The sequence below is a fragment of the Physella acuta genome, unplaced genomic scaffold (genome assembly GCF_028476545.2).
Source record: "Physella acuta isolate Inbredline_101_S28 unplaced genomic scaffold, ASM2847654v3 ptg001116l, whole genome shotgun sequence".
In the NCBI taxonomy this organism is placed as follows: Eukaryota; Metazoa; Mollusca; class Gastropoda; family Physidae; genus Physella; species Physella acuta.
Window position 1 is genome coordinate 142555 of NW_026732633.1, and position 16808 is coordinate 159362.

The following is a 16808-nucleotide window of genomic DNA, read 5'->3' on the forward strand; positions in this document are numbered from 1 at the left end:
GTGTGGCCAGCACAATGCTCAGCTGCCTTTAGTTTCCCTAACGTGAGTCTGGTACCCGTTAGAGTTGGGTGCTCTCAGGGACGTTACCTTTGTTTTACAGGTGTGTCTACTAACGTTACCTGTGTTTTACAGGTGTGTTCCCTAATTATACCTGTGTTTTACAGGTGTGTCTCATAACGTTACCTGTGTTTTACAGGTGTGTCTCCCAACGAAGTAGACTTTGCGTGTCTGAGGGACGACATCACCTCGCGGATTGTAAGTACATTTCGTCGGTGGCTTTGTTGGATGATGGATGCTTTGTTGGATGATTGATGTATGGATGATGGATGCTTTGATGGATAATATAAGCTTTGATGGATGGAGGATGCTTTGTTAGATGATGGATGCCTTGATGGATGTCGTGCTTTGTCGTGTTGGCTGATGAATGTTTGATGGATGTTGGATATTGTGTTGGATGTTAGATGCTGTGATAATTTCCGGATTCTTTGTTGGGTCCTTTGATGGATATGGATACCATGTTGGATGATGGATGCTGTGTTAAATATTGAATGCTGTGTTTGGTACTGTGTAAGAAGTTGTGTTAGAAGCTTGTATTGAATGTTGGAAATGGTGTTGGATACTGGATGGTGTTGTGGATGAGGGATGTTAAAACTGTGCTGGATGTTGGATGCAGTTTAGGGTGTTGTGTGTTTTGTTCAAGGGTGGATGATCTGTTTGATGGTAAAGGGTACTCTACATGACGTCTGATGTGTGAGATGCTTGTTTCTGCAACTTTTGTTGGATGCTGAATGTTTTTTTGTTGGGTGCCGTATTTCTTTTTGTGCGAATATTAGTTAGATACCGGCTCATTATTACCAGCGTTTGTAACCAACAAAACTATCAGCTACAAATGTTTTCATTATAATTTTTTTTCACCATCTAACACTTGAAGATATTATTATCTTCCCTTGTATCACTTTTCCTAATCCTGACCCCCCCCCCCTCCTTACAGACCCACGGGAACGAATACCCACCCATGCTGCTACCCTACAAGCACATGATAGAAGAAAACGCCGCTAAAGTTATACACGCGGTGTATGCTGGAAGGACTGGGTAAGAACGGTAACTCGTGATGTGTAGAATACATTACGTAAAGAATGGTTTTATTTCCATACATAACTACTGTCAATAAATGTGTTTCATATGATGAGTTTGATATAAAATATCAAACCCTTATCTGCAAGAGTGGCTTTCGACTTGTATTGTCTTGTCAAATTTGTATACACAAACAAATGAGATATATTTGTAACCAGACAATAAACTCTTCTGAAAATAGGTGTTAGGTTATTAGTAATATTCTTATACAGTGTTTAGAGTAAGGGTCAGAAATTAGGTTTAGGGCCAGGATGGGTTTTAGGGTTTGGGTTAGCGGACGATTAGTGTTACTATTAAAAACTTAAAACCACTTTTTAAAGATTCCATTAATGTTGAAATTTCTGGCTATGGAATAACACATTTCCAAAAATGTCTTTATAAAACATATTTTTCCGTTTTTTCCCGTCTATATTTTTTTTTCTTTCCTTGTAATCGTTTCTCTTTTTTTTTTAGTATGGGTAATTGAAGTAGAGTTCACCACACCGTAGGGGTCGGCGTGGTCGAGTCGGCAAAACTCATGGTTGCTAAACCGAAAAGACTCGAGTTCGAACCCTCGGGCAGTTGAGGCTCGTTAGCTGGGGACAGCCACTCTTCTAGGAGAGACAACTCCCAAATTAAACAACTGCTGCCTTGTAGTTTGAAATCGGAGTCGGCGGCCTCAATGGCGCATAACAAGTTGATACTTAGCGCTTAATTGTGTTGGAGGCGTGGTCGAGTCGGCAAAAAGCGCATGGTTGATAAATTTGAACAAAAGTCTCGAGTTCAAACCCACTGGCAGATAAATCTCGATCCCCTTCAACACTAATAATTAAGAACGAAGAAGAAGAAGACCACACCGTACATATATTTATGTCTGCTCGCTAGTTATCATAAGACCGAGAAAACATTTCGCCCTTTTATAAACCTGCTAAGTTTGATCCTATATCCGTGACATTCCAGCCTCTCCTTCCTCCTGCTCGAAAGTTTCTCCATGACGTTTTCGGCCGGACCTCCTTCCTATCTAGTGCTACTATCTGCCTTTTCTTATGGGTCTCCCTTAAAAACAAAATTGACTAGACTATATCCAATTTCTTTTTCTTAAGGTGATTGGTTATAATGATGATCAAACAACTTTTCGTGATTTCATGATGTGAAGTGTATAAGTTTTCCGTCAAATCGACTTTTTCGCTTAGCACTTGATTGTGTTAATAAGAAAGAGATAGATTTTGTGAAATCTCATGATGCATACATGGTTAGTCCACCAATCGAATTCGTTTACTTTCAGTGGCCGAAACCGACACGACGTAACGAAGCTTTCCATTGGTCAGCTGCTCTACACATTATTATACAATATAGAAAACGGAGCGGATGAAAAAACGTAAGTGATAACATAAATATGCATTTGAATTTTACTATAGGGTGCGTGAGTCGTCAGATTAATCTACATGTGACTTTAACAATCTGGTATTTAGGGGGCCACATGCATGTACAAATGACTTTAACTGAAGATTATACACGAGGCATTTATTCCTATAAAAGACGTAGTTAACTTTCTGGTTGCAAAAACGTCGAGTTAGAAAAGCAGGTTAGGATTAGAGATTTGGGTCTCTTTTAATTTTTTTAACGTCTAACTCAGATGCTATAAATAAGTTTTGAAATTCCTTACTGTATATTTTTCCCATTAGCTTAGGCTTAGGCTATGATTAACTATTTTCTTGAAATTAATGTCTACTTAATATTAAAACGTCTCTTCTTAAAATTTACACTTCTATTATCTAGTTCCAATTTTTACAGACAGAAACTATCGTATACGTAATACTCAACTACTCTCATTTCAGGTGTCCAAAATTATACCTATTTTCAGGTCACGACACGACCTTGGCCCCGATGCTGGTGGCCTTGGGAATCTGGGATTGTCGATGGCCACCGTTCAGTGGGAATATTTTATTCGAGTTGTATAAACACAAGGAGACGGATCAGTTCTTTGTGAGGGTCTTGTACTGTGGTGAGGTGAGGGTTCAAAGGTTAAAGTTCAGTGGGAATATTTTATTCGAGTTGTATAAACACAAGGAGACGGATCAGTTCTTTGTGAGGGTCTTGTACTGTGGTGAGGTGAGGGTTCAAAGGTTAGGGTTAAACGTTAGGTAATGTAGCAAATATTTTAAGGATCTGGTGGGTATAGAGCAGAGGCGTAGCGACCCTTCTTGGCGCCTGGGGACAAACTTTTAATTTGGCGCCCCCCTCGGGAACAACCTTTCAATTTTCAATTTGCACACCCCCCCCCCTCAAACACATTCCATTTGCACACACCCCTTCCCTCGATATATTGTGTATATTTCTAATGCAAAACTGCAGCTAAAATGATATTTTAATTTGTTTTTCCAACCCATTTTGGCGCCCCCTAAGGTCGACGCCCGGGGACATATGTACCCCCCTCCCCACCCCTCGCTACGCCTTTGGTTTAGAGCTGAGTGGCGAAGAGTGGACACTCACCTACTCAGCCCAATCCCCCCCCCTACTCCCTAAATGATATTATCCGGTGCGAACCGCACCCTATCCCATTCCCGGTACCGTGTAACGCTAATAGGTTATAGTTAAGGTCTAGCAGATATATGCTATGTTAGTTGTATAAATAGATGGATATGTATCAAATCATTGTGAGGATTTTTTTACAATAGTGATGTAAGGTACTTGTCAAAAAAAAACTTGACAATAAACATGTCACAAAAGTTTTCATACAACGTATAACATCACTTGTCAAACTACGTGCTAACCTAGTTGTTAAAGAACGTGTCAAACAACTGCAACAGATTTACTTCCCTTCCATCCCCAGCCGAAAAAGATTGGATATCAGGCCAGGATACTACTTCCTCTAGACGAATTCAGGAGAATTATTCATCCGTTTTTGATCATGCCAGGTAAAGGACGATTTGTGCATTAAATTTTAACGGTCCAATAATGATAGCCAGTGGCGTAGCGAGGGCGGGACGGGGGGTGCGGACCGCACCGGGTGACACCATTTAAGGGGGGGGGGGGGGTAACACCATGGCAGAAAATTGCAGAATGTACAGACTATAGATAAACATCGTTACTATTAAGTCTGCAGTGTACTCGTACGTGGCATATGTTTAAATTATAGGCCTATGTAGGCTGACACACAGACACACACACACACACACAGACACACACACACACAGACACACACTTATAAATATAAATTTTGTTTCTTGTGTGTGTTGGGGGGGGGGGGGGGTGACACCGCAAAGTGCCGCACCGGGTGACACCCGACCTAGCAACGCCACTGATGATAGCTCATGTGTCGTTGATTAGAATGTACACAAATTACAATTCATCAATTATGCTACACCCAGTGTTTCTTCGGTCGAGTTATCTCTTCGGCGGGGCGGAGCCCCCCCCCCCCCGCCCCCCCCCCCCCAACCCTCACCGACGAAATGGAAATTTATATAGAAAATATATACGTTTACCAGTGTCCGACTCCTGGAAAGTTTAGTCCGCCCCCCCCCCCCCCCACCCCCACCCCGCCACTAAAAATATAAAGTTCAACATCTCATGTCACGAAACACATTTGTTTTATGTGCAGTTACTGTTACATTAATTAGATTTTTAATTAACTTTTTATTTAATTGTTTTTAATTGGGTTTTTTTTTGTGGTGTGTTTTAAGGTCAGTTCAATCAGGTCTGTGCTCTTCAAAATTTTGCTTGAACAACTTTTACTGGAATCACGTTTTTTACTACGGAGGAAAAAGTAGCACTACGGCGAAACAAGACCACACATCACGGCAATATCAGCAAGATGAATAAACAATTTAAACTACGGGAAGATCTGATGAGAGTACAGCTTTTTGTAAAATTGGATACAATTGCCATGTTTGTGGAGACATGGAAAACATACTCACAAGCATTTTTTCTTTTATAGTTGAATATTTTGAAAAAATGTCGTTTTGAGAAAGTGGGACATGGTCATGTTGAAAGTGAATTCGAATAGAGTAAAATAATTGAGATAGAAGTGGATGCTAAATTAACATTACTAATGTGTGAATATTGTCATTAAAATTACACCACTTAATGCGAGTCGGTTTTCTCAGTTTGTTGAGATAATTTTTATTTTAAACAGATATATTATGTAGCTTCATTTCTTAGATGTTGATTTACTTTGTGTTACCTCTAAATTGCTTTAAGCATTGAAACGTTCAGTTTCGTCATTTTGAAGCGACTTTACTTGTGTTGAGAAGTGCAGCGATTATCCACAGGTGTTTTACGATATCTGAATTTTAATTTTAAGCAAACTAATACTAAAAAGTTCCCTTTTCGAAAGTAGAGTTTACCTGTTTCTGTGACCTCGGTATTTGAAGGGATAGTGTGGTCAGCACTATGCCCAGCTGCCTTTACTTTCCCTAATATGATTTAGGTAACCATCAGAGCTGGGTGGACTCAGGGACGTTCTACTTACTAGGACCTGGATTCAAACTCGAGAATTTCTGGTCAGTATTTTAGCGCTCTACTTCTAGACCACGCAGTCCCATTTTGTTTAAGAGTACAATGAAAATCTCTGTGTGTTTCACTATATCTAAGGTATTTTTTAAATAAAATTAACACTTAACTTCCAGCATCTATTTTTAAACAGCTTCTGTCCCGCCTTTACGGCAAATGATATGCTTTAACGTCATGTCTAAAAATAGTTTCCTGAACCCGCTGTTCAGGAAAACATAGACGAAAAAATTACTGGCACTGCTGAAGAGAACTAGGGCCACTAAAAACTCTCCAACGACGCGCGATTCGTCTGTCCCTGCGACCATAACGTCTTGAAATATGTACGACAGGATGAAGTAGGTCCCGTGAGCGATGGCGAAGATCAGAGAAACGGCTAGTAGTGTACGCGTAGTTCGTGAGGTGTAGGTTTTCTTGTGTTTGGTGAGTTTCCGGCGTCTTCGCTGGGCGATCCGGATCTTCAGGGCGATGAGGATGCAGGAGACGATGGTGATGGAGATGGGGAACACGCTGGTCAGGTAGTTGAGGGCGAGGAAATACAGAGGGAACATGATGTTGGCGTTGTCGAAAAAAAACTGGGAGTATACGTCGATGCCGTAGTAGACGTCTTCGGACAGGGTGTGGTACTCGAAGGAGAACCACGAAGCGTACACGAACACGCTCCAAAAAAGCCAGAAAAAATAGATTCCAGCCACGATAAAAATGGCCCTTTTGACAGTGACGACGGTTTTGAGACGTAAAGGAAAATACACGGCGATAAATCTTTCAAGGGTGATGACCGCTGGTAGAGATGTGGAGACGTACGAACCCCAGCCAACAAAACACATGATGGATTTTTCAACGACGAAGGCGAAAAATGCGAAGTTTTCCGGGAATTCCCAACCGTACACTAGAGGTCTAAGTTTAGACGGACCGAAAACCTTTAGTAGACTTGGAGCACTGATTGGTCGAATGAGATACAAAGAGTCTGATATAGTAAGGGCTAACAGAAACACGTTTGAGGGCTTTTTAAACCCACTTTGTATCAGTATACAAATGCTCAAGATATTTCCGATTAGTCCAATAATAGAAATGGATGGGTTGACAAAACATTTCATTGTTTGATAGATTATTTCAATTTCCCACCGAATATGATCGCTTCGGTGCTCCATAGTATTGTTTTGCCTGGCTTTACAAATATAGTTGTAGAGAATTTCCTTGTCACACAAGTCATAACACTCACTCATGTTTCGTGTTTCTTCCATGTTTTTAGTTTCGAAAACAAAAACTATGACTATCCAAGTGTATCCAATTTTTTTTTCGTATCAACAGATATTCCAACCATTAACTTAAGATAATCTTAGACAAATTTGTTTCTTATAATTCTATAAAGAAACAATTCTATATATTTTATTTATAGATAAAATATATTTTACAAGTTGGATACACAGACTTGCGGTGAATTTTTCTCAGCTGGATATAAAAACCATTTAAAATCCCGTCCGTTAATTACTGTATTTATTTAAACTATACTCTTAGTGCGGCTCTCTAATTACTGTGTTTATTTAAAATTCAATCTTAGAGCGTCACTCGATCGGTATCTGGTTTTATAATGATATTTTCTGTAACGGTACCTAGTTGTATTAGAGAGTATTATAAAGAATCAATAGGGCCGTATAATTGAATTTAAAAAAAAAAAACAGTTGCTGGAAATTAACAAAAAAAAACGTGCCTTTTTGACGCAACGAAAACAAAAGTTAAAATGGGTTTCAAGATTAAAACTACAGTGTTATTTATTTTATGACTCTGGGGAATATATTCAAGTTGTTTTCTCTCATTTATACATCATTTAATGTAAATCTAAAAATCAAATCCCCCAAATGTTCTAGTGTCGGCTTACAATTTATTATAAACAATGTACACATGTTCAAATAAATTATATAATCATACAGATAAATGGTGTTCCTCGTTTTTTAAAAACAACGCCAGATTTCCCTCCCTGAAATTATTATTTGTAAAGTACAATAAACTTGCGTTGTTACTAAAACTAACATTTATTTGTAATTTTTTATCCAATAATTATACTAGAAGAAACATACATTTGTGTTTATTTTTGTATAATTTAATACAATAAAGATCTTGAAAACTTTGGAAGAGCAGTATAGACAAAAAATAATGACATGTCTCTTTTTTTTAATACAGACGGTATTATACAAGGGAAACTACTGTAGTTAGAGAATAACGATCTTATAATAATAGATTACTTTGTTGTGTTTTTCTAACCTATTGTTTTCTGTGCCATCGCGGAAGAACATTCTCAGTAATTGATGTGGCGAGCATGGTTTGATGGTGATTAGACATTTAATTAAAACTGTTATTTTAAAATAACATACCTGCTTTCCGGGTAAATTGATGATTATAATGTATCGTTAGTTGAATTAAAGCTTTCAAGTGGTAAACATAACATCTGTGTAGATCTCCATCCAACTCTAACCATCTCTAACCATGTACAACCACATCCAGTCATATCCATTGACATCTAACCATGTTTAACTATAACCAACCATCTCCATGCATGACCAACAATACCTAATCATGTCCATCCATGTTCATCACCCCCAACCATCTGCAACCACTTCCAACCAAGCCCAACCACTTACAAACAAGCCCAACCACTTCCAAACAAGCCCAACCACTTACAACCAAGCCCAACCACTTCCAAACAAGCCCAACCACTTACAACCAAGCCCAACCACTTCCAAACAAGCCCAACCACTTACAAACAAGCCCAACCACCTACAACCAAGCCCAACCACTTACAACCAAGCCCAACCACTTCCAAACAAGCCCAACCACTTACAAACAAGCCCAACCACCTACAACCAAGCCCAACCACTTACAACCAAGCCCAACCACTTCCAAACAAGCCAACCACTTCCAAACAAGCCCAACCACTTCCAAACAAGCCCAACCACCTACAACCAAGCCCAACCACTTACAAACAAGCCCAACCACTTACAACCAAGCCCATCCACTTCCAAACAAGCCCAACCACTTCCACTTCGAAATTAGTCGCGTCTCGTAAGTGGACGAAATACGGATGCGCTGTTGTACTAAGAGCATCGCCTGATGTGGGTTTTTTTTCTGTGCTTAGGGCTTTATTTTGTTAGTATAGTATAGTGCTTTCCATTGCTAACCCGAAAGTCTCGAGTTCGAATCCCGGAAACCAATCTGAATGATGTTCCTGATTTCACTCAACTCTGGTGGGTACCTGTCTCGCGTTAGGGAAAGTAAAGACGGCTGAGCAAGGAACTGATCACATTAAATGCCGACGTAATACAACTGGATGGAGCCTGCTGTTCTATTAATTGCATTGTTCCGATTGGATAACTGACTTAGTGACTATCTATATATATAATTCTCTTCTGGGAGCCGATAGAAAACAAGCTGCAAGCGCGCGCCTTGCAGTCCCCTCTCTTCCTCTCCATCGCTACCCTCCCCCCCCCCCCCCTCACATGGTCAGATGAGTTGGAGTTCACGCTAAATGTTTAGTTTGGTGACGGCTATTAGGGGCAGATAATTCAGTTTGAAACTATTTTAATCTTAGAGGAGGTACCTAAGAGGAGGCTGCTTTCACTGGGGGGGATGGGGGTTTAGAGTTTTAAAGCAAATATTTTCAGTGGCAGCATTGGTACTGTCGAATTCACAAATTATGAATTACTGAAAAGTAGAAAAAAAAACAACTAAATAGCGGCGTATGATATGCCGCGGGTCGGCTCGTGGGATTTGTATAACTAGGACAGTGGGTTTTTTTTTCTGGAGACAATACTGTTTGGCTAGTTGTGTTTATATATTGGATTTTCGGCCATAGCTTTGTGTATTCCGTCTTGTAAGCTTGAATCAAAGAAATTATTTGTTTTCTCTTTAATTGTAAAGTCTTTGTTTTTATAGTAGCTTTATTTTAAAAATCATTATCAGAATGTTAAAAGATTTTAAAACATATGATTACAAATAGAAAACACACATTAAATGTTTTATTAGTAAGATTGTTATTGAATTTATTTAATAAGCTTTGTCATCAAAAGCAATAAATAAAAAGTTTTTTTAATGATAATTATAACTAAGTATAATGTGTGTATGCTGTAATTAAAAGCTTATTGTTCATGTAATAATTATCAGCAAGATAAGGAAAAAAAAATCAGAATACTTTTCAAATTGAAATTGAGTCATACAATTTATACGGACAAAAATAAAGATGGTTGTATTCACAAATATTTTAGGATCAGGCATGTTTTAGAGCGAGAAAATTTAACTGCTATTATATCTGGATGTGATGTGGTATTGTTATTACATTGCGATGTGATGTGGTATTGCTATTACATTGCGATGTGATGTGGTATTGCTATTGTATTCGGATGTGATGTGCTATTGCTATTACATCTGGATGTGATGTGGTATTGCTATTACATTGCGATGTGATGTGGTATTGCTATTGTATTCGGATGTGATGTGCTATTGCTATTACATCTGAATGCGATGTGGTATTGTTATTACAATTTCATGTGATGTGGTATTGCTATTACATTTGGCTCTCAAAATTACATACAAGTAAAAGACATTTCTCAGCATATAAAATAAAAATAATTGGTTGTTTTTTTTTACTATCCACTGGCATTGCAATAAAATTGGAAATTACCAGTGCAATGTGTAGATTTTCCAATCGAACAACAATTGTTTAGATAAAATGAATGTTACAGTTACAATAAACTAAACTTTTGACATATAAAAATTAAAATAAAAAAACCTCTAAGAAAAAGAGAAAAGACAAAAACCTTATCTAAGGTTAGATCTAAACTGTTTTGTTGAAATTAAACGGAACTAAATAGTTACTACAAAAACTAATTTTACATTCGATAAATATGGTCACTTTACTTATATTTCTTACAGTTTACTGCATTAATAAATCTAATTAATTATTTGCGACGAGTAATTGAAAGAACATTTTTGTATCTTGTAAGAAAAATTTAAAACTTGTAAATATAATAATAGACAAATACACTATCAAGACAGCAACATTAAAAAAAAGTAAATTATGAAAAATTAAGGTTTAAGATAACAGTCAACGGGCCAAAAACTTAAATACTGTCTAGGTGTTTCCAATTCATCGTAGATCTTAGGGTCAAAGTTCAATGGAATAGTTGACCATTCGTTTGTCGGAAGTCTGGCCACAGGTGTGTTAAACAGCAAGGCATCCTGCAGGTCTGTGGGCAGTTCTGACCTTTTGACCCTATCGATTCTCTCAGCCCCGTAGCCCATGTGTGACGACACGGTAATGAGGGCAAGCTTGACCAGTGGCCACGGTTCACTGAGTGCAGGTTTTATGTTGGCAGGGAGATAACTCTCTTTTTCTTTGAGTAATTTTAGGTCTTTAAGGTTTAAGTAGCAGTTTGCTAAACAGTATTTTACTATGTCCATTTTATTGACATTCAATGCTTGGCAGAGAATCGAAGATCCATTGAGTAAAACGTAAAATCCATTGCAAACAAACAACCTTATCATCTCAATCTTGTTTGAGAAAAGTTCTTGGAAATATATTTCTCTCATAATTTTATCGAACACCGTTGTTTTAAATTCAGAAGAATTGATTTTCATCAGTGGACTTATACCATTTTTCAAAAGAAACATAACGTTTATCATAAAGAATGTTGAATGGTTGTTTGGCTTTACTTTGAAGACGTAATACAAGGCCGTTCTATTTTTATTATCCTCGACATGCATGTTAAGCCCATAACTGCTATACAGCTCTACATATGTTTCAATGTTTGTGTTTTCATTTTTAGCGGCTTTCATCAAACAAGTTTTCCCCTTGTAGTCCTGTAAGTTGACAGAAACTCCAGCCTCTAACAAAATCTTCTGAATCGATTCATCTGTAGTGTACATTAAAGCAGATCTTCCTCGTGCGTCTGTTTTGTCCAAATCACCGACCGCCATAAAAAACTGTATCGCCTCTATTCTAGAATGTTTTACAGCCAACATAAGACCTGTTTCACCGTGTTCATTCACGCTACTAATGTCTACTCCAGCTTTTACCATCAGATCCAAGTGCTCATTACTATAGTTGCGAGCAAGGCAAACTGCCCATATTTGCGCCCCAAAGTCTTTCCGTTGGATAACCTCTGCTCCAGCTTCAAGGAGAATTTGAATTTTATAAGGGTTACCTCGTTGAACAGCTATCATTAATGCCGTGCTACCCTCTCTGTCTCTCTTGTTAACGTTGGCGCCGTGAAGAATCAGCAAGCTTAAAACTCGTGTGTCAAAACAATAATCTTCTAGTGCTAGCAACAGGGGCGTCTTCCCTGATCTGTTAACAGCGTCAGGGTCTACGCCAGCCTGAAGCAACACCTTCGTGATTTCAAAACATTTTAAGCCTAAATGTAAAGACGTGTTGCCATCAACATCTTTTATTGCCGCAGGTTTACCGTTAACTGATTTGGCAATGACGTCAGCTCCAGAAGAGATGAGAACTTTCAAGTTTTCTACTTTTAGATCACGTGATGCCAACATGACAGCGTTTCTGCCTTTGTGGTCAGTTTTGTTGACGTCACACCCAGACTTGATTAGCATGTGAAGACATTCAGTATTGCCGGCCACCATAACAGCTGTCTGACCGTGTTTATCTCTAGAGTTCACATCAACACCCAGTTGTATCATTAACTCGACAATTTCCGCATTGCCTTGTCGGGACGACTCGTGGAGACACGTGACGTTGTCCTTTACATCTTTTAAATCAGCTCCCGACTGAAGAATCAGCTTAACTAAATGAAAATTACGTCTGCGAATACTCATCTCCAACGGAGTTTTGCCAACCGAATTCACAACATTTACATTAGCGCCAGCTCTTACAAGGCGCTTGGCAAATTCCAACCATCGTCTTTGTTTTGACATGATAACAGCCATTAAAATAGTTTCCCCACGTTCATCCGTCAGTTCTAGATCTGCCCTTGCTTTTAACAGCAAGTCAACATAGCTCATATATTCAAGTCTAATACTATCCATCAAAGGTGATGTTTTTCTATCATCAATTTTATATTGAACATTGACATCGCTTGAGTAATCCAAAAGTTCTTTGACACAACAAAGATAGGTGTTTGATGGATTTAATTCTGGACTGCGTCCATTTATAGCATAGGCAAGAGCGTTGCAGCCTTTGGCGTCTCTGATATTGACATCGGTTTTAGCTTTAAGAAGAGCCACCACACACTCTGAAAGTCCTAACTCCGCTGCCAATATTAAAGCTGTTTTTCCTTCATCATTTTGTAAATTGACGTCAATGTCAAGTGTTGTCAAGTACTGTACAATCTCCACGCTTCTGTTTATGACAGCCAAGTGTAATACTGTCCCGGAATTCCCTGCTACATGTTTAGGAAAACGTGTATTCAGTTCAGCCTTCTCACGAACAAACAATTTAATGATATCGAGGTTATTGTTTTTTACGGCTAAGAAAAGTGGCGTCTGTCCTAAGTTATTAGTAACATCGATTTTCGCTCCTGTAAAGAGAAGTACCTTAACGAAGTCAACTTGTTTATCAACCGGAAGTCGCAAAGCCGCTAGTAAAGGCGTATCATCTTGATCGTCCACCTGTTCAAGGTCCGCCCCTGCTCGTTGTAACATTGCAAAAACTTTAAAGCACTCAAGCTTTATACAAGATATCAAAATTGTTGTTCTGTTTTCTCGTAGTCTGTACACCATATGGATATCTTTGGTAAAATCAAGGACAACTTTGATACATTGAACAAAATCGTCGAAATGTTGGTAGAACCTTTCACGATTGTCTAAAGCAAAAGCTAGTGCGATACGTCCAGTGATATCCCTTATGTTAGCATCCGCCCCATGCTGTAGAAGGATTTGTGTACATTCAAGGTGTCCAAACTTTAAAGCGTACATCAATGGCGTCCGTCCCTTGTCGTTGACTTTGTTCACTTCAGCCCAAGCTTGGGTGAGTACTTGTGTCATCTCTACTCTCTTGTGTTTGACAGCGATGTGGAGAGCCGTGTTACCGCTGTAGAAAGATGTGTCTAATGCAGCTTTGGCTTGTACCAAAAGCTTCACCATCTCTGGTTGATCCAACTCCACAGCTAGAAACAGGGCGCTAATTTTTTTACTGTTTAAAATATCCACATCGGCGCCATGCATGATGAGAAGCCTCGCTAGTCCAAGGTTCCCAGATTTAGCTGCCATAAATAAAGCTGTTTCGCCATTGGAGTTAAATGAGTCCAACTCAGCACCGTTTTCTATTAGAAGCGTGTACATTGGTTCGTCATTTTTATCAACAGAAGTTAGCAACGCATTTGTTTCATTAAACTCTACATCTAAATCTATACCGTGTTTCATCAGAGCCTTCATGATTTCCATATTTCCTTGATTGGCAGCGCTAATTACAAGTGGCTCTGTGAATCGACCAAATCTGCTGCATTCATCAGTGCAGTATTCAGTGTTTCCACATTTATTGGACAAGTTCACCTCTGCCTTATGTTGTAAAAGAAGTTTGACAAGGTCAAGGTTACCTTCATACACGGCAACATTTAAGACTCTTTCCCCTAAACAGGGTTTATGATTAACGTCTGCACCTTTTTCAAGTAGTAGCTTAATTAGGTCGAAATTTTTACAAGAGTTTCTAAAGGCGGTTTTGAGGGCTGTTTGGCCTGTAAAGTCTACATTATTAGGATTCGCACCAGATGAAATCAAAAGTTCGGCTACTTCAGTATTATCTTCATTTAAAACAACTTGCAGCATGGTTTTCTTCCAGCAATTTACTTTGTTTAGCAAAACCCCAGCCGTAAGTACAGATTGTAGAATATCCATCCTTTTTAATTGAACTGCAGCGAATAAAACCGACTGCTCCAACGGTCCATCGGCATCACGTGATTTTTCAGCTTGAACTACAGTTCTGATGAAGCCATTGTTGTACGCTGAAAGTAAAATCTTGTCTAACTGTTCGCAAGCGACGCTCGCACCGTTTTCGATTAGAAATTTCACAATGTCTAACCTCTCTATCTCTGCTGCTAACGATAACGCGGTAAAATGTCCATGCCGTGACCGACTGACGTTTAAATCAGCCCCAAATTGTACGAGATTTTGTACTGCTCTTATGTTTCCGTTCTTCACTGCTATAAGTAATGCCGTCTGTCCAAATTGATTCCTCTCATTCAGCACCCCCCTGTGTCTTGAACCAAGGCAGCTTCTGCAAGCGGCATTGTAAACTTGATAACTGTGGTTATTCGATGGGTGACTGTTGCCGTTACTGCTTGCGGGGATTACCCTCCAATGAAAACTCATGTTTAAACTGTAAAAAAAATACATACGAGTATTCAGGAAATATCTTTACTAATAAAATAAATCTACAAGCTAAATTTTTATTATTGTTGTTTATTTTTAATTTTTCGTATATGCAGTAATTGAGTTAAAGACCAATCTCGACGATTTACAGTCCGTAAAAAAAAGGTTGTGTAACACTGTATGAATTTGTGTGTCTATATCTGCGTTTGTATGTGTGCATTGATAAGTTAACGAAAATACCATTTCAGTTAGGTCAGACACAAATAGTAAGAACTTGAATAATGGTGAAAGCTTGATATCATTGAAAATGTGTTCTTAACATCTATGGACATAACTGCTATTAATTTCACCATCTTCAACGAGCAGGGTTTTTTTTTTAGATTTTCTCCTATTGTGAAAGGTTTTTTTGCTTGGCAATTTCTAATGCGACTTGATATGATGCCTGCACTGATGCTATGTTTCCTTGTAAAAACTTCCTGTTTAATCAAGTCTCTATCGTTTGTAACTAGCTTTATGCCGAGGAAAGAACTCCATATCTTTTTGGTGTGCTCCGAATGACTAGTTTCAAAATGACGTTTTAGTTTTGAATGTTTCATAGAATCATGACTGAGTACAACTTTGCACAGTAATCATTGTGGCTTCTCTATTCCATTGCTAGAATTTGTTGATTGGTTTAGTCTACCAATTGGCGACTATCTTAGAAAACCCAGGTTTTAGACATACTCGAATTTGCGCGTCAGACAAAACAATACGATTTAGGAATAAAATTTGGGTAGGCCTAGAAATATTTTAAAAAGATTGATATTTTTCTGCACTGTTAATTAGGAAATGCGCACCCTATTATTGTGTGGTACTTAAAAAGAACTGCTCAACATATGTCGAATAATACAATAATTGTTTTAATTTAATTATACAAATTTATGTTTATGATTAAAATTGATAAGTATTTTTACTTGTACTGAAATTAATAACTACTGAATAGTAAAAAGCGATAGCTGTTTCCCCAAAATTAGTATAAAACTCCTCTGAGAAATGTTAGCATTTGAGGAACTTACCTCCCTTGCAAAAAGCTCGAATAAAAAATTATATGGTCACTTTGAAGGCAGTTTTTCCAAATGTCTAACTCAGTTACCGAGATGCATCCAAAAAAAAATTAAAATATTTTTTTAATTTTTCAAATAAACTATAATGTTTATAAAACGAAAAACAGTCATTTATTGTAACGGGTTTTCGAGGTTTTCCCGAAGGACACACAATTTTTTCTTATCCCTGGGGATCGGCCTATGACGTCACAAAATATCAGTCTGGGTCGTCGAGCAGAATTTCGTTTGGATACATATTGTTTACAAAAAGCGCTGGTCAGTCGCGGTCACTTTGTTGCCCTCGGCGAAGACATTAAGTCAGACCGATAGTTTTCACCGTGTTCAATTCGCCCGATGAGATTGCTTGCCAAATATGAAGCGTTTACGGCACGGGCAAGTTCCCCAATCGGCATCCGAACACCATTAAATGTATAGATTTTACATAAATTCAAGCATACATTCGGAATCTATATTCAGAATTATAGAATTAAGCAATTAATTAAAGCAAGCGTAGAACCCATTAGGATGGCACTTATTTGAGGAGAGGATTAAATTAAATGAAATTTAAAAAAAAAGATTTTTATAGTGAAATATGGAGTTGTGGCGATATTTTTTACATATCGTAACGTACACAATTTTTACAGAAATATCTAGCACTACATATAATAAAATATATTTTATCACTCAGTTATAATGTGACTATTGAATTAGAATATGAAGAAATAAATATAAACTTTATGTATCACCATATTCTATGTTATCTTTGGGCGGCGTGCTAGAGCTCAGGAC

At 38.2% G+C, this 16808-nt stretch overlaps 2 protein-coding genes and 2 long non-coding RNA genes across 4 annotated transcripts; 2 read left to right on the plus strand and 2 right to left on the minus strand.

Annotated features, from left to right (window-relative positions):
* The first annotated feature begins 195 nt into the window (after positions 1 to 195).
* Positions 196 to 3117, plus strand: LOC131955939 (uncharacterized). The gene is made up of 4 exons (XR_009388916.1): positions 196 to 255; positions 992 to 1092; positions 2399 to 2491; positions 2952 to 3117. It is a non-coding gene; the product is annotated as an uncharacterized LOC131955939 (long non-coding RNA).
* Positions 3118 to 3143: 26 nt separating this feature from the next.
* Positions 3144 to 5190, plus strand: LOC131955940 (uncharacterized). The gene is made up of 3 exons (XR_009388917.1): positions 3144 to 3225; positions 3947 to 4031; positions 4797 to 5190. It is a non-coding gene; the product is annotated as an uncharacterized LOC131955940 (long non-coding RNA).
* Positions 5191 to 5750: 560 nt separating this feature from the next.
* On the minus strand, positions 5751 to 6866 carry LOC131955925 (FMRFamide receptor-like). Its single transcript, XM_059320244.1, has one exon. The coding sequence runs from the start codon at positions 6864 to 6866 to the stop codon at positions 5751 to 5753; it is 1116 nt and encodes a 371-aa protein (XP_059176227.1).
* Positions 6867 to 10701: 3835 nt separating this feature from the next.
* Positions 10702 to 14394, minus strand: LOC131955926 (ankyrin-3-like). The gene has a single exon (XM_059320245.1). It carries the CDS (start codon positions 14392 to 14394, stop codon positions 10702 to 10704), a length of 3693 nt encoding a protein of 1230 aa, XP_059176228.1.
* Between the last annotated feature and the right edge of the window lie 2414 nt (positions 14395 to 16808).

Coding starts and splice junctions, on each gene's coding strand:
- LOC131955925 (XM_059320244.1), bottom strand. CDS start 6,866: ATGGAAGAAACACGAAACATGAGTGAGTGTTATGACTTGTGTGACAAG.
- LOC131955926 (XM_059320245.1), bottom strand. CDS start 14,394: ATGCTGCAAGTTGTTTTAAATGAAGATAATACTGAAGTAGCCGAACTT.